The sequence below is a fragment of the Gymnodraco acuticeps genome, unplaced genomic scaffold, assembly GCF_902827175.1.
Source record: "Gymnodraco acuticeps unplaced genomic scaffold, fGymAcu1.1, whole genome shotgun sequence".
NCBI classification, from domain to species: Eukaryota; Metazoa; Chordata; class Actinopteri; order Perciformes; family Bathydraconidae; genus Gymnodraco; species Gymnodraco acuticeps.
Genome location: NW_022990837.1, coordinates 164,384 through 182,060, shown reverse-complemented (window position 1 = coordinate 182,060; position 17,677 = coordinate 164,384). Strand labels below are relative to the sequence as shown.

At 40.6% G+C, this 17,677-nt stretch overlaps 1 protein-coding gene across 1 annotated transcript; it reads right to left on the bottom strand.

Annotated features, from left to right (window-relative positions):
• Positions 1-1,485: 1,485 nt before the first annotated feature.
• On the bottom strand, positions 1,486-12,281 carry LOC117557228 (myosin heavy chain, fast skeletal muscle-like). The gene is made up of 39 exons (XM_034232950.1): positions 12,060-12,281; positions 11,841-11,981; positions 11,605-11,761; positions 11,485-11,512; positions 11,297-11,396; positions 11,095-11,187; positions 10,941-11,004; positions 10,767-10,865; positions 10,571-10,674; positions 10,321-10,459; positions 10,090-10,208; positions 9,724-9,873; positions 9,463-9,633; positions 9,084-9,372; positions 8,887-8,975; positions 8,722-8,809; positions 8,500-8,617; positions 8,291-8,414; positions 7,791-7,927; positions 7,445-7,700; positions 7,117-7,359; positions 6,872-7,048; positions 6,648-6,793; positions 6,469-6,559; positions 5,983-6,372; positions 5,733-5,859; positions 5,525-5,643; positions 5,241-5,437; positions 4,858-5,041; positions 4,584-4,749; positions 3,546-3,670; positions 3,138-3,446; positions 2,857-3,060; positions 2,621-2,746; positions 2,362-2,532; positions 2,172-2,276; positions 1,976-2,071; positions 1,735-1,866; positions 1,486-1,589 (listed from the first exon to the last, which is right to left on the bottom strand). The coding sequence occupies exons 1-39, from the start codon at positions 12,264-12,266 to the stop codon at positions 1,569-1,571; spliced, it is 5,802 nt and encodes a 1,933-aa protein (XP_034088841.1). The 5' UTR covers positions 12,267-12,281; the 3' UTR covers positions 1,486-1,568.
• Positions 12,282-17,677: the final 5,396 nt, after the last annotated feature.

The following is a 17,677-nucleotide window of genomic DNA, read 5'->3' as shown; positions in this document are numbered from 1 at the left end:
CAGTAAGATGTTGGAGGTCTTCTACCAGTCTGTTGTTGGAGATCTTCTACCAGTCTGTTGTTGGAGATCATCTACCAGTCTGATGTTGGAGATCTTCTACCAGTCTGTTGTTGGAGATCTTCTACCAGTCTGTTGTTGGAGATCTTCTACCAGTGTGTTGTTTGAGATCTTCTACCAGTGTGTTGTTGCCAGTGCACTCTTCTTTGATGTGACGTCTCTTTGGACAACCGGACTTAAACTCACAATTTAAAATATATATAATTTTAATGTGTATCTTAATTGTCACAATATATCGCATTAACTCGTAACAACAACATAATAATCATGCAACGAAAGGCCAGCAACAAAAATAAATTAAAACTGCGGTCACAGATGTGCACGTGGCCTTCGAGTCCGTGCGCCTGTCGTCCCGGCATCAAGCAGACCCGCGCGAGTCTTCCGAAATGAGCCGTTTGTCATTTCTATGATTTTCGCGTCCCAGGTCTTCCGGCAGCGACCCGGAAACGGATGTCGGCGCGCCGTCTCGAAGGAAAACAAATTTCTCTCATGGGTCGTCGAGGATCGATTATCGAGGAGGCTGTCTGGAGGAGCCGTAACCGAGGATACACTGATTTAGAGGAGAGAGGAGCCTCTGGAGGAGCTATAACCGAGGGTACACTGATGTATCCTCCAGAGTCGATTTCAGGCAACAGTGATGTTTAAAAGAGGCGTGACGCATGGCTGGACTTAACAACTAGTTGCTGAACGAAGCGCAGCTCTGCAAACTGTTGCCGTTGTGATTATACGTTATGTAAGATGATCAAATGTGCATCAGACTTTCTGCCCTTTACCGTTTGTTTACTCACTTATCACATCTCCCCTGGATGTTAGGCTACTTTTTTTTTTAATACAACTGCTTTCATTCAGACGCGATGTTTACGGTGAGAACAGCAATAATAAGAAGGTTATCACCAAACATTTTAAAAATGTTTTTAGAGACCGCTATCCTACCTTTCAGAAGAACGTTCTGGAAACCAAAATAAAACTTCCCACTGAAAACATTCCTAGAACAATGAATGTAACATTCTCAGAATGTTTTTAGAGACAAAAATGTCTAGCTGGGTCACGGGTGCCTTAATTTACTTTGTTGGGATCCCTCTCACCCCTCGTCACCTCCATCCACTGGTAAGCCTCAGCATCCCTGAATTAAGATTCCCCCCTTTATTTCCAGTGTGTATGTTGTTCTTACTGTGTTTTTAATGATATTTTAATACATGGAATAAAACATTTGATGAATTGGAGCCACGTCTCCTTCCCCTCAGTATTACAAACGAGTGCCTTGTTGGTACCTTGAGTAATTATTTCCTTGAGTGCAATTCCCAAGGTAGCGTTGTCTGGCTTTTTGGTTAAATAGGATTTCAAACAAACACTCCCACGTGCCGCCACAAAATCTCACATCAACTACCTTTCATAGTAAGCAGAGAAAAACAAGAGAGACAGACATAATTCAAGTTTAACAGCTTGAGCTTTATTTCAGCATGAATTGTATCATATTATATGATTCAACACAGGGAAACACTCCTTGTGCTTTACTCTGCTGCTTCTTTTCCCTGTAAAAAAAACAGATACATGGTTTTTGTGAGTTTTGAATAAACCACAAAGAGGATTATAAACAGTTAATTTCATAGTAACTAAAGCTTTGTGAAGTGAATGCAAAGATTCTGCTTATTTTGCCCTAAACCGACATATAGTTACCTTGCCAGAGTCACGGCCCTTTGCTCTCAGTTTGTTGACCTGGGACTCTGCAATGTCAGCACGCTCCTCAGCCTCCTCCAGCTCATTCTGGACCTTCCTGCACTTGGACAGATGGACATTGGCCTGCTCCTCCTTAAATAAAAGAAGTATAAACATGTTTCAGTGTTTAAAATCATCTTTTGTGAATGAAATGAGACATGGAACCAAGTTCCCAATGTGTGGAATATATATGTGTCCTTACCGCCTCCTCAGCCTGCCTCTTGTAGGCCTTCACCTTCAGCTGCAATTTGTCAACCAGATCCTGCAGCCTGGCAACATTTTTCTTGTCCTCCTCAGTCTGAGATAGAACATTTAGATTTGCACGTTTTAATATTTTAAAATGTTAGTTTGTAGGATAATATTGGTACTGTACATGTTAACTATGAAAGTGACTTTACCTGATAGGTGAGCTCCTTAACTCTCCTCTCATATTTGCGAACACCTTTAACAGCCTCTACTGCACGTCTCTGTTCAGCCTCAACCTCTCCCTCCAGCTCACGCACCTTTTGAATAACATGAAAACATTAAGTATCCAGCCTTTTTCAAAGTCTTTCTTCAGATATGTACATTTTTGTGTGATTCTTTTACCCTAGACTCAAGTTTCTGGAGCTGCTTCTTGCCACCCTTCATGGCCAGGTTCTCAGCCTCATCCAGACGATGCTGCAGGTCCTTAACAGCAACCTCCAGGTTCTTCTTCATCCTCTCCAGATGAGCACTAGTATCTTGCTCCTTCTTCAGCTCCTCAGCCATCATAGCAGCCTGGAGGAGTCAGCAAAACATGTTCATTAGAAATATCTAGAACAAAAACATTGCTGTTAAAGTAAGAACACATGACATTGAAACCTACATCAGTGATGGCCTTCTTGGCCTTCTCCTCTGCATTCCTTGCTTCCTGAACAATGTCATCCACTTCACCCTGGATCTGGACCAGGTCTGTCTCAAGCTTCTTCTTGGTGTTCACAAGGCTTGTGTTCTAAAAGGTTCAAAGATGTAGCCTCCTAAGTCAACAGCTGTCTAATATTCACAATATGTACGATCTCATTAGATTCTTGAATGATTGAAAACATGATTGTGTTTGTTCACCTGAGAGTGCAGGAGTCCAACACGCTCACTGGCATCAACCAGCTCTTGCTCAGCAATTTTGCGACTTCTCTCTGTCTGTTCCAGAGCAGCTCTAAGTTCCTCAATTTCAGCCACCATAAGACCGTTTCTACGATCCACCATAGCAGCCTGCTCCTTGAAGTCCTCCTGGGCTCTGACAGCATCATCAAGGTGCAGTTGAGCATCCTAGTGATAAAACCATCAGAAATATATCCATGAATGCCAAAAGTAGCCTTATGTAACACTTGTGTTTTATACAATACCTTCAGCTGTGCCTGCACATTCCTGAGCTGCTTCTGGGACTCAGCAGCCTGGCGGTTGGCATGGCTGAGCTGAATCTCCATCTCATTCAGATCTCCCTCCATCTTCTTCTTGATTCTCAGGGCATCGTTCCTGCTCCTGACCTCAGAATCCAGAGTGCTCTGCATGGAGTCAGTCACTCTCTGGCTGTTCCTCTTGATCTGTTCCATCTCTTCATCTTTCTCTGCCAGCTTCCTGTCCACCTCACCCTTAATCTGGGTGAGCTCCAGCTGAACACGAAGGATCTTAGACTCTTCATGTTCCAGAGTTCCCTAATGAAATCAAACAATGAAACACTCATCTTTGCCTTCAAACACTGATACATTAGTCAATGAATTTTAATGTTATAAACTCCCAGAAAAAAACAATACCTCAGCCTCTTCAAGAGCTGTCTGGATCTCAGTCTTCTCTGTCTCCACCTGCTTCTTGGACTTCTCCAGCTCATGGATGTTCTTGCCAGTCTCACCAATCTGTTCAGTCAGATCTGAGATCTCCTCTGCAGAAAGATACATGTGTTTTATCATATTGTTGAACCTTACAACAGATAGAGCCAGAAATCTAGGTGTAGTCATGGACTCTGACCTGAGTTTCAACAATCACATTAAAACAGTTACTAAATCAGCCTACTATCACCTAAAGAACATATCTAGGATTAAAAGACTAATGTCACAGCAGGATTTGGAAAAACTTGTCCATGCTTTTATCTTCAGTAGACTCGACTACTGCAATGGTGTCTTCACAGGTCTCACTAAAACATCTATTAGGAAGCTGCAGCTGATTCAGAACGCCGCTGCTCGAGTCCTCACTAACACTAAGAAAGTGGATCACTCCTGTTCTGAAGTCTTTACACTGGCTTCCTGTGTGTCAAAGAATAGATTTCTAAATACTGCTGCTGGTTTATAAAGCACTGAATGGTTTAGGCCCAAAATACATGTCTGACCTCCTGCTAAATTATGAACCATCCAGATCTCTCAGGTCTTCAGGGACTGGTCAGCTTTCTGTCCCCAGAGTCAGAACTAAACATGGAGAAGCAGCGTTCAGTTATTATGCTCCAAATATCTGGAACAAACTCCCAGAAACCTGCAGGTCCGCTGCAACTCTGACTACTTTCAAATCCAGCAAGAAGACTTTTCTTTTTGCCGCTGCTTTTAATTGAAACTGAGCCGTTGTTCATCAGTAAAGTGGAACTTCTGTGTGAACTATTCACATCTTAAACTGCACTGTAACTTTTTATTCATGTATTTTTTCTTTTAATGTTTCTTTTATTATCTTTTCTTTTTAATGACTGTTTTTAAATGCCTTTGTCTGAATGTCTTTCATTTTTGTAAAGCACCTTGAATTGCCTTGTGTTGAAAGGTGCTATATAAATAAACTTGCCTTGCCTAAATTGTACATTATGTAGAACTCACGTTGCAGATTCTTGTTTTCACGCTTCATGGTCTCCAGATGATCAAGAGCCTCCTCATAAGAGTTCTTCATCTTGAACAGCTCAGTGCTGAGAGAACGAGCCTCCTTCTGTGCTCCCTCAAGCTCTGCCTGACCCTCCTCGTGCTTCTGCTTCCACTCTGCCAACACCTGAATAATACAATTCATACAGTTCATTTGGTTATGTTCACGTAAGAGGGCGAAATAAATATTCATGTCATTGTTTGTGTGGTTTGGCCATAAAGTAAGTTGTGTTACCTTGTCAAAGTTCCTCTGCTTTTTGTCCAGGTTGGCAGCAAGGCCATTGGCCCTCTCCACATCAATCATGAGGTCCTCCACCTCACTCTGGAGCCTCTGTTTGGTTTTCTCAAGAGAAGCACTCTTGGAATTCACTGCCTCAATCTGTTCCTCAGCCTCCTGAAGGCGCTGGGCAAGCTTTTTCCTGTTTGGAAATTGAGGTATTTGTGGCTCAGTTAAACTCGTAAAGTTACAAGTTATTTTCTAATTATATTTGCATATATGAAAGTAAGAAGCTATACACATTTTAAAATACTAATATCATTACCAGCAATTCAGGAATCAGTAGAGTTGCTGCTAGAATGCTACACTTCTGGCCATTTAACAGTTTGAATGTCACTCACTTGGATTCCTCAAGCTCCTCAGTGCGCTGGATAGCATCAGTTTCATACTTGGATCTCCACTGAGCCACCTCGCTGTTGGCCTTGGACATTCCACGCTGCAGCTCAGCCTTGGCCTCCTGCTCCTCTTCAAACTGCTCCCTCAGCAGATCACAGTCATGGCGGGTTGATTGCAGGCCATGGGCAAGAGCATTCTTGGCCTGTTGTAAGAAATATTATTAACCTTTACACCATTTCTAAATCACAAACAAATGATACAAATACACACTATCTTAATGGTTTCTTACCTTAACCTCCTCCTCAATTTGTCTCTTCAATTCATCAATCTGCTGTGTGGAGGCCTGCTTGCCTCTGGTCAACTGAGAGACAAGAGCTTCCTTCTCTTCAACTTGACGGCTGAACTCACCTTGTGTGAACAATATTATAATACGTTAGTTTGTGCAACGTTTCTCAATCATACACTCCAAAGACCGTTCACCAAAAACATGTAGATACCATTTTCTGTCAGGAGACGTGCTTTCTGTGAACTTGTGTCATTGATCTGGCGGACGTTTTCATCATTCTTGGTCTTCAGTTCGCTAAGTTGGTCCTCAAGAGTGCGGCACATCTTTTCAAGATTTCCCTAATGAGGAAGAAATAAACAAGATCAATGATCAGATTTTATTCACAAAATAATTTACGTGATGTACTATATTCATATTGGTAACATCATATACTAATACAAAAGCATGTAATGCTAGTGTACCTTTGCCTTAGCAACATTCTCCATGTTGCTGGAGAGGTCATCAATCTCCATCTTGTATTCACTCTTTTCCTTCTCAAGCTTCTGCTTGACACGCTGGAGGTTGTCGATCTGCTCTCCCAGCTCAGCAACACTGTCAGCCTGCTTCTTGCGAAGGGCAGCAGCAGTTGCTTCGTGCTGCAGAGTGGACTCCTCAAGGTCACGACGGAGCTTCTGGAACTCAGCCTCACGCTTCTTGTTCATCTCAATCTGAGCAGCGGTGGCACCTCCAGCCTCCTCCAGCCTCTCACTGATCTCCTCAAGTTCCCTGGAGAGGTCAGCTCTCTGCTTCTCAACCTTGGCCCGAGCTGCACGCTCAGCCTCAATCTCCTCTTCCAGTTCCTCAATACGAGCCTGTTGAATAGATGTTTTCTCTTTTAGCAATCTTTCACTTTATTACACATAATAGCAAATGTATGCAGTATTGTTAAGTGTAACACAATATCTCACCTGGAGCTCCTTGATCTTCTTCTGGAGCTGAGCACCCAGAGACTGCTCATCTTCAATCTTGCTAAGGAGCTGACTGCATTCAAAGTCCTTCCTGTGAAATTGATAAAGTGCATTGAGTTCATGCAATTGAACACTTCTTTAAAAAAATGTATGTTGTGCAAACAGAAAAACTAAGTTACTTTTTGATTTTCTCATCAGACTGCTGCTTGTCATTCTCAAGATCCATGATGGATTCCTGGGCCAGTTTGAGATCTCCCTCAAGCTTTCTCTTGGTTCTCTCAAGGTCCATACGCAGCTTCTTCTCTTGCTCCAGAGAACCCTCAAGCTAAACAAAGGTATACATTTTAAATGATCATGTTCAAGAATAATCTTGCTTTTCCAAATCAAATGACTGTAAACCTACATCATCCACTTGCTGCTCAAGCTTGGTCTTGGCCTTAGTCAGAGTGTTGACTTTGTCTTCCTCTGCCTGCAGGTCATCAAGAGTCTGCTGATGAGCCTCCTGAAGGGCTTTCTTTTCCTTGGTCAGCTTAGCAATGCTCTCATCCTGAGAGGCCATCTCCTCGGTCAGGTTCTTCACCTAAGTGTGCAAGAAATGGTCAATACGAAGAACACTATCATTTCACTTAATGCACAGATTATCCAAACCTTGTTCTCAGTGGCATGTTTCTCCTTCTCCACTTTGGCCAAGGTAAGCTCCAGGTCATCAATATCCTTCTTGAGCTCAGAGCATTCATCCTCCAGCTTTCTCTTCTTGGCAGTGAGCTCAGCATTCATTTCTTCTTCATCCTCCAGTCTCTCAGTTGTCTCTTTGAGTTTGGCCTCCATCTGAATCTTACTCTTGATAAGTCCCTCACATCTTTCCTCAGCATCAGACAGATTTTCTCCTTCCTAGACCATTTGTATGAAAACAGACGTCAGCGCTTTCATATTCACGAACATGAAAAATCGTATTTGTCTGTTGATGTTTACTTACAGATGAGACTTGCAGTGTCAGATCATTCTTCTCCTGCAGAAGGGAAACCATCTTCTGCTCCAGTTCCTTCTTCTTGGCCAGGGCAGTAGCCAGGTCACTTTTCATTTTTTCATAGTTCTCCTTCATATTTGCCAGCTCCTTCTCAGTTTCAGCACTCTGCAGCAGAGGCTTAATCTTGTAGTAGACCTTCATCCATGGCCAGTGTTTCACATTCATGAAGGAGCGCACGTTGTACTGGATGGTATAAATGGCATCCCTGTGGAAAGTAAATTGCTGTTAGGAACTAAATATATACTTTATTATTAATGTCATGACTTTTCACTCAAACTTGCTGTTTTCAACATGCCTCCTTGCTGCCATCTCCACAAATGACCTTCTCATGAGGAAACCACGGCATATAGCCTGAGTCATGGTGACCAGAGATGCCAGTTTTTCATCTCTCATCTCCTCAAGGGTACCAAGCAGACCAGCCTTGAAGAACACCTGAACACAGAGAGAACATAAATGTATTCTATTTTCCACCAAGTCAGACTTGCAGTATGATAACCAAGTAATGGTCAATTAAATAGTCATTCAAAACGTTTAAATCTGAAGAACCCCCTTAGACAGGATGTCATAACATTTCCAGAATCACTTGGTGTATAAGGCAATATTTAAAATACCTATTAATGGTCACTTGGGGGCGACATTTCCCCACTTCCATGTCTTAATCGTTTCTTCATTCATGGCCTTAATTTCCGTCACAATAATGTGAGACGTTTTGGAGATGTCATTCCATCAAGCAGGAATTCATTGACAGCCCTTGATAAGAACACTGAAGTATATAAATGCAATCAAGGTGCTTACCTTTGTGTGTCCGAATCTGTACTCATCATGAGGAACATCAATTGACCCAAGCAGCTTCTCTGAAGCCTTCTTGTTGTCCATGAACTGACCCTCAGGGATGACACTGGCATTCAGTATCTTGTATCTATATAAAAAAGTTTATGTTAAGTGAAAGCATTTTATTTGTAATAATTTTCATTAAAAACATATTTTCAAATAACTATTGATACCTCTGCTTGAAGTCGGCATAGGGGATTCTGCTGGGGAAACCTTTTCTGCAGATTCTAATACCCTCCAGGACACCATTACACCTGAGCTGGTGGATAACCAGGAAGTTCTCCATCAAACCTGAACAAACACATCATGTCTAAGTTGAAGCCATACAAAATGAATTCCGTGCAAACAAAACCTAACCCAGCCATCAAGACTATCAAGGTCTGTTGTATATGTACCTGGAGTCTTTGTCTCATTGGGAATCAGACAGCGCACAAAGTGAGGATGGGTGGCCCTCAAGTTAGTCATCAGCTTGCCCAAGTTATCCTGTAGATCAAAAATGGTAACATATTAGTTTGATTACAAACCGACATATTGTAAGATGAGATTGCAGTGTACCTTACCCTAAACTGTGAAGACACAGTCTGCATAGAACCACCCTTCTTCTTGCCTCCCTTCCCACCCTTCTCTGTTGATGTTTTGTTAGAATATCACACAAATTGCATAAACACAAGTAACAGTTGATATAAATAAATAATAATACAAATATATGGAAATGAGTTTGAGTTAACTGTAGTTAAAATCATACCTTCAACTACTGGAGGATACAACAGACCCAGCAGTTTCACTGAGGATTTCTGGTACAGCAGAATGACAGAGTCATTCAGGGGATCCTTGTTCTTGTCCAGCCAGCCAGTGACGTTGTAGTCCACGGTACCAGCATAGTGCACCATGGCGAAGTGGGCCTCAGCCTTGCCCTTTGCGGGCTTTGGCTTCTCAAATGCTCTGTTTTTGCCAAGATGCTGGTCATACAGCTTGTTCTTGAAGGATGAGTCTGAGGCCTTGGGGAACATGCACTCCTCTTCAAGGATGGAGAAGATGCCCATGGGCTTGAACAAGTTGAAAGAGGTATATCATTTAGTGATACATTAGAACAAATAAAAAAACAGATACATATGATGACAACATGAAGTGTTTACCTTTTCAATCAGCTCAATGCAGGCAGCCAAGTCCATACCAAAGTCAATGAACTCCCAGATAATTCCCTCCTTCTTGTACTCCTCTTGCTCCAGGACGAACATGGTGTGGTTGAAGAACTGTTGCAGTTTCTCATTGGTGAAGTTGATGCACAGCTGTTCCATGCTGTTGTACTGCGTTGGGACAGATAATCAGAATGATCTCTTGCAACAGGCAATAATCATGATTTTGACTTGAAAAGTAGCATTTTCAGAATTTCTTACATCAAAGATTTCAAAGCCAGCAATATCCAGGACTCCAATATAGTACTGCCTGGGTTGTTTGGTGTCCAACATCTGGTTGATACGGACGACCATCCACAAGAACATCCTCTCGTAGATAGACTTGGCCAGGGCAGGCACTGCGTTACTCACCTGAATAAAAACAAGCATATCATTTCATCATGATTGCTAAACAGTTTTTATAAAATGCTAGATAACTGGTATTTCGAGTCATTTGATACATAAATAAACTTCTTAAAAGTAGAGCTAACTTTCATACTGCATCTGGCGTTAAAAACTATAACTATATAATATAAAAACACATCTACTGAACATTTGAATGAAGGGTTACCAGTACATCTCTGTTACCTGAGGTACAGTCTGTCCCTTGGTGACATAATCATTTCCGACCTTCACTCTAGGATAGCACAGAGCCTTCAGCATGTCAGTGGAGTTCAGACCCAGCAAATAAGCAACCTTGTCAGCATCTGAAAATAATTCAGAAATGTCCATCATAATTTGTGAAGAACACAATGTTGTGAAGAAATGTACCAATGTTGTTTCCAAGCTCTAAGCTTTGAGCTAAGATGAAATACTCACTCTCTGTGCCATCAGGCTCAGCCTGCTCCTCACGCTGCTTTTGCTTGAACTTCATGTTACCGTGGTGAAGCACAGCACCGGTCATCTTGTAAATGCTCATCTTCTCTTCATTAGTGAAGCCCAGGATATCAATAGCATTCTGATTTCAAAAGAAGTGCCCACACAAAACATAAACCCTTTTAGAAAATGAACTTGAAAGAGCCGTTTTGATTTTGCATGTCAGCACAAAATAAATGTAAACATCACTTACATCAGTGGCTTCCAGCTCAACTTTGTCATCAATGCTGGCCACAGTGATATGACCCTGACTGCACATGGGGAAGTCGTAGGGGTTGGTTGAAATGAGTGACAATTCTGCAGATTTAACAAAGGGGAAAACATGTCAATAAACATGTTTCATATGTAAAGCTGTAGGATAAAACATATGCAATATTTGAATCTCTTACCAATCAGCTCAGGTATGTGGGCAGTCATCATCTGGTAGAAGATATGGTAGCCTCTCTCATCAGGAAGCTGGAATGTGACTCTAGACTTCTCCAGCAGATCTACAAGTTGTGATCATGTCAGAGCCAGGCTACATCTTACTTACAGTAGTTTGTACTATAAGGATTGTTACTTACAAGTCTCAATATCAGCACTAGCCAGTTTGCCAGATGCGTGGAAATGGATTCTGATGAATTTACCCTGTTTGGAATGACATAATCATTAATGTCCCTCCACATGTGCAATATGTAAAAATCATCCTCTCGTGTGTAGAAACGGTTCCATACTTACAAAACGAGAAGAGTTGTCATTCCTCACAGTTTTGGCGTTACCATAAGCCTCCAGCAGGGGGTTGGCTGCAATAATCTGATCCTCCAGTGAACCCTATAAACCAAGTTTGGAACTGCTATCAGGAAATTACTTTATTTCTTAATCCCTGGACAAATGATAAAAGTAAAGAATCTTGATTTGTAATCATCATAGAGTTGCATACCTTTGATGTGTCTCTCGCCTTGCCTCCACCAACTGAGATGGTTGCAAAGTACTGGATGACACGCTTGGTGTTCACAGTCTTTCCGGCACCAGATTCTCCACTAGGTATAGAGAGACATTATATAACATTTAATCAAGATATTTGCCGTTTTTGAACAAAGTCAACAAATGTAAATGTAGCAAACTTACGTGATCAAGACAGACTGGTTCTCTCTATCTGTTAAATGAAAAATAGAACAATTTAGTGTGTGTAGCTGAAACAGCAACCTTGTTTCTGATCATTTCTACATTGGTGTAGTAATGACTTACCAATAAGCATGAACTGATAAGCGTTGTCAGAGACAGAGAAGATGTGCGGTGGAGCCTCCATACGCTTCTTGCCTCTGTAGGCATTTACAACTTCCATATCGTACACTGGGAGCATCTTGTAGGGGTTCACAGTGGCACAGAACAACCCAGAGTAGGTCTACAAGGGATCATAGATCATTTGAGTCACTTCATGTTTCCCGCATCATTTTTTAATGTCATTAGGCAAATTGTCTTACGTAGATCATCCATGCTGCATAACGCTCTTTGAGGTTATACAGCACAGAGGCTTCATTGAGATGGGTCATCATGACCATGTCCTCAATCTTGTCATACTTGGGAGGGTTCATTGGAAAGATGTCCTCTTCTTTCACTACCCTCTCCTAGAACAAGAAATGTTTTAGAATGAGAACTCATCAAATTGAATTCCTTGTACACACTGATTTAATGATACAAACCTCCTCAGTGGTCAAGACTTTGACAGTGACTTTGCCACCATCTTTCTTGAGGATCGTTCCCTTCAAGAACAGCTCCTTGACATCAGACACATAGCAGGCACTCTTGGCATCAAAAGGTGCGCTTTGAGCCTCAATTCTTTCCCTCTCTGGTTTACGGAGGTAAATGGAAGCCGCGCCATACTGGGCCATCTCCGCGTCTGTACTCATGATTGCGGTCTAGGTCTGGGTAGCAAGTCAAACAACATCGATTTTAGAATCATGTCAGCTCATGCCATTGAACATTGAATACATTGTATGGTGTTGTACTAAACAGTTCATATATCCACATCAGAATAATTTTCATTGCATTGCATCATTACAAGGGACCTTTACTGTAATTCAGGGATGGGCAAATAGCGTCCCGGCAGCCCTCAGATTAATTTATAAACAACGTAATTAATAAAAATAAAAATAAATAAAAATATTATTTTTTTAGGTGTAGTACTGATACTGCCCACTTGTCTCCAAGTTACGTCGCGAGCTGCGTACATGATTTCGTTCGGCAGCCAAATACCGGGAAATAATCTGTGACGCTTTTGTGTTTCCTGGAAACACTCACAAGAAACACCGGTTGTTGTTACGCCTGCTGCTGTGACGTTAAGTTACCGCTTGTAATGATTACATGACATGTCACTTGTTAGACGCTTTTATCCAAAGCGACTTACATACTCAATACTGTGGACAATCCCCACAGGAGCAATTTGGGGTGAAGTGTCTTGCCCAGTGGGGTTTGAACCTGTGACCCCCTGATCCGAACACCAATGCACTACCCACTGCGCCACACACCTCCCAATTATGCCTTTACAAGCTTAAAGGTTGTATTTATCATCTGAATTTAGCGAAACAAGTTTAATATTCTAAAAACAAAGACTTTGTTTATTTGAAATCAGATGAAAACAAACTGTCATGGACTCTGCCGTGTTATCTATGATTACTATACGCTTTTCATTCATAATGTCAGCGGGAGGGAGGGGGGGTGGCGCTGCGGAACAGCAGGGAGTTGACAGGTGTCTGTGTGGACACTCCCCTTATTGTGCGTCAGCAGAGGCTACAAGTGTCTCAGGTTCAAGTTAGACAACTAACGTCTGGGTTAGTGTTCATGACTTCATGTTTATGTCATCTTAATGGTTCATCTCAATGCACACACATTGTCCGTGCTTTCCAATAGTTTAAAATAGTTGTATTCCACTGTTAAATAACCTGTTCAATACAAACATGCCACTTGTAAACATTAAATGAACTGATGTTTGTTTAGTGGCTTATTAGAGGATGCTCCTGAAAGATTGTAAAATGTCAATGAAGATGCCAGACTTAGTATATTTCTTAATAATTACATACAACACATGGAATTTGTGTGTGTGTGTGTGTGTGTGTGTGTGTGCGTGCGTGTGTGTGTGTGTGTGTGTGTGTGTGTGTGTGTGTGTGTGTGTGTGTGTGTGTGTGTGCGTGTGTGTGCTCCAAGTGAATCTGCGGCCCCCTGGTGGCCAGTACATACATGATGTGGCCCCCACCACCATCCAAGTTGCCCATCCCTGCTGTAATTGTATTAAGTTGCTCAACTCTGCACACCAAATGTCTATTGCATGTGTGTCACGTGAGGTCCCTCCTCTGTTTCTATTCCTGAGGTATATTCCCTTTCCCCCCATTAAAGAGGTCCAACTGGCGTACAGATTGTAAAGACTATTCAAGCTCATTTTTTATATTTGGCTGTATAAATAAAATGAAGTTGACTGATTGAAGTAAAAAATGAACACTAGCTTTTGCATTTTAAAACCTGAGATCACTGATGTAAAACAAACACTTGAAAAAAGAAAATGAATGGTAAAAGTTGTACATACCTTACTCTTCCCACTTGTGAAAAAATGTCGTATTCCACAAACCTAATGAAAAAGAAAATAATTAGTCAGTGCAGGAAATAAAAAGAAATATTATTATTATTAATAATGATTCATTTGAAAGTTAAGTGAAAAGTATATATTACAGTTTGTGTCAGAGGAAAGCAACGATTGCTTTGAATATCAATAAATACATTATTATGACATTTTTAACAGATTTCTTAAATTACAAAGCATAAGACAAGACCCCCTCACCACAAGCAGGCACTCCACTGGTCATCCACCACACACCTCAAGCAGTCCGTGGACCCCTTATATTCAGTCTGGCTTGCTTACATTGCAGAAGTTCAACAGACTGATGTGCCAAATATGGTAAGGATGACAGATGGGTCATGAGGTATTTAAAATATTTGCTGATACTACATTTGGGAGAATCCCTACCTTATGTGATGAGTTACTAAGGTAGATAACAGTGGACATTATTTTCTAATTCTTTTGTAATTGTGCTTGTTTGGTAATTTGTGCCTTTAAATATTAGTAGTGGCGGTTCATTGTGGGGAGCTTTGAAATCGCTTCTTAAAACCCACCCTTCTACTTAGCGTGTTAACATCTGTTGCTTTGAGTGTTGCTTTTATTGCTTTTAAATTGTCTATTGTTTTTACTTGTACTTGTTTTATGGTGTGTGAGCTGTGTTGTGTGATTTTTTGTATTTTTTGTTTTGTTTATTTGACTGTACAGCACTTTGGTCTTGGGGTTTAAAGTGCTTTATAAATAAAGCTGTATTGTATGTATCTGAGCCACTTTTGTTAGGGACCCACTGTCATACTCCATCAGGTCATTTGAGTAGTTCCCAAAGAAATGTGTGTGGAGGTGAAAGAAGTGGGCATGTCATCAATGAGTGGGAGGTTAGAAGGCTCGCCGTGGATAGGTTGACTGTCTATTGATAAATTGAAAAGAATAATCCAACCAAAATGGAATAATTTAAGCAGTAGGAAACATACTGTAAGCACTTTTTTCTTTCTTTTTTTCGCCATGACACTGCTTTGAGATGTGCCTTGGATGTCAAGAAATGTATTTAATCAGTGTTTCTAACATCTACCGAATCTATCAAGCGAGGGAAAGCACTAATAAAGTAAAATAGTAAGGTCACATCAGGGAAAATGCATCACATAGACATTTTGTCTGATAAAATCACATTTCTGCTGACTATTCTGAGAATTTTAAAACATTGTCAAATAGTAAATGTGTGAATATAAAATATGATGTGATTTGCTCTACCTAGCAGGGCAGTGAGAAATCAGCAGATTGATGGCTCTCAGTAAAGCCCTCCCACTCCATAGTCGTGCTGTGTCAACAGTGTCTCATTACACCAGCTCAATGCAATTAGATAGGTGTTGGTGTACTGAGAAGGAAGAGAGAAGATGGGAGGTCAAATGTTGGGTGTTGTGTTGAGGCACAAGACAGTTGTTGAAGCCTATGTAAAAAGCTTGTATGCTGAGTTACCAAAGTTGGATTGTATGGTGTGAAAACGCTTTGACCACTCATGGTATAATCTCTTTGTGTCTTCAAATATGAGAATAAAAGGGTCTGCAGCTCAACAAGGGTTGAGAGCCTTATAGCATATAGAATAGACTTGTCTTTAGTCAGGCTCCCCAACATCACTCACTAATTTGAGACTCGAGAAACAATTTATTTCAAGAAGCAAATCAGATCACAGCCAAGCAAATATGTGTTAATGTGGCGGATTAAATCCAAGCTGCATATAGCACAATTTGAGACATACTGTACAGCTCAAGAGTCCCCACCACTTACTGTAGTGGATCCTGATTGGACTGGGATTCTTCAACTAAGCAGCATAAGGCACATGGCAGACTGCCAACCGAAGCTTGAACATGTGCCTTTTACTCTGTTTCGCAGGATGTAACTCACACCCATCTCCCACTCACTCACTGGCCTTTCAGCCAGACTTTCTAGATGTTACATGAGTCATCACGTTATTTAAACTGTCTTTTATAACTTGTTGCTCTACTAGTTTTACCCTTCTTTCAACCTTTTTGTTATTTTTTTTACATTTATTTGGCTTCTTTGTGCCAAATTGATTTTATTTTTTTAAATGCTGCATAAATAAATTAAATATTATTTGGCTAACCCCTACTAACCTCTAAGAATCCTGGAAGCCTTTCTCACACAGACTTGGAGTAATGGTAACGGGATTATCCTCTTAAGCCCCAAGCCTGTTTTTCAGGTCTCAGGCTCGAAAATGACATTCCCAGAACAAATGACCATATCTTCCCTTCTAAAAGGGTTAAATTAATAATCTTTTTTTTCAAAGTAATGATAAACCTGTGAGTTGGATGTAGAAAAGTCAGAATCAATATAGATGTTTTTTATTTTAAAGAAAATTCAGATTGAACATGGTAAAAAACTGTAAATTATAGTGTCCGTCCAAAATATATTTTGTACTTATAGTGAAAACTAACCTTGGATGATGGGTTAGTAGACTACAAGCTTTAGGAATCCAAAGTACAACATATAATAAGTACCCTGTATCAAGATTGATGCAAAACAAGTGATATTTGACCTTTTTAGACAGATTTAGCACAAAAAACCTCTTCTGGGGTCATTTGGGTGGATTTTCCATATCTCTGGCCCCCCTTCTTCGATTGTGACATGTGACATCTCTCTCTGACCGTTAGAGCCAATAAAATCGAAGGGAATTCGTCCCGCACACACTCATGTTAAAAAAAAGGTTTCGTATTTGGGCATTCAATCTTTCTACAGAGCGTAGGAATGGCCTGCTCTGATATTTGAAAACGGAATAGTCTGTTTTTTCTCATAACAGAGGACACATTTTTGATACAGAACATTCTGGTTTATTCCTACTAAGGTTTTTATTTTGTCTTTCATAATAATCTTTAAAAAAAACGTATTCATATATATATATATATATACATATATAGAACACGTAAAATATAAGACAAGCAAAAGTTTCTGGTATGGGCCATATTCAATCATACTTTTAGCAATTGCTGCGGGCCAATTAGCAGTGAGCCGTAGTTTGGACACCCCTGCCGTAGGGGAAGTGTGGGAATGGCAGCTTTGCCAACGTTTTTGGTACTTTCATGTAATCTTTTCCCATTTATCATTGAAATAACTTATCAGCGATGTAGTTAAATAAACACACATGCTTTCTAACCATCCACTGTTTCTGGCTTTCGTGAATTCACAATGACTGTGTCTGCGCAGCTCGAACTCAACAACAAAACCAAAACAAAAGCCTTTCCTTTGGTTTCGTTTTCAAATAAATGTCCTGGCTGCAGAAAGGTGCAGTCTACGATCACAGCGGTTGGCAAGTGCTTATTTTATATCAGTTTAAAGCGGGTTTTATTGAACTATTAAATGAACAGAAACTATAATGGTTGAATGCAGCCTAAAAGCTTTGTATGCAGCTGCAGAATAAAGACTCTGTGATGCTCATTACCTTAAATGACCTTAGCTATAATACATTTCCGGTCAGGCTGGAGGTCAAAGTTCACATTCCGTCAATACTTCATACGACTTTATATTCAAACTTAAGGCATTAAACGATGTTTACCTTGCAAAACAGGAGTCATGTGATATATAATCATGCGCATTAATACAAACACGCATTCAAAATAGCTGCGCCATTGTAACTTATATTGACTATACTGTATATTCTTAATTGACATTTCCCATAATAATACACTATATCAATGGTTTAAC

Excerpts from the sequence above, each read along its gene's own strand:
- LOC117557228 (XM_034232950.1), bottom strand. The coding sequence starts at position 12,266 with ATGAGTACAGACGCGGAGATGGCCCAGTATGGCGCGGCTTCCATTTAC. Across the intron at positions 8,618-8,721 it reads CAATGAGACAAAGACTCCAG|GTTTGATGGAGAACTTCCTG; the intron begins GTACATATACAA and ends GTGTTTGTTCAG. Across the intron at positions 6,560-6,647 it reads TCTGATGAGAAAATCAAAAA|GAAGGACTTTGAATGCAGTC; the intron begins GTAACTTAGTTT and ends TCAATTTCACAG.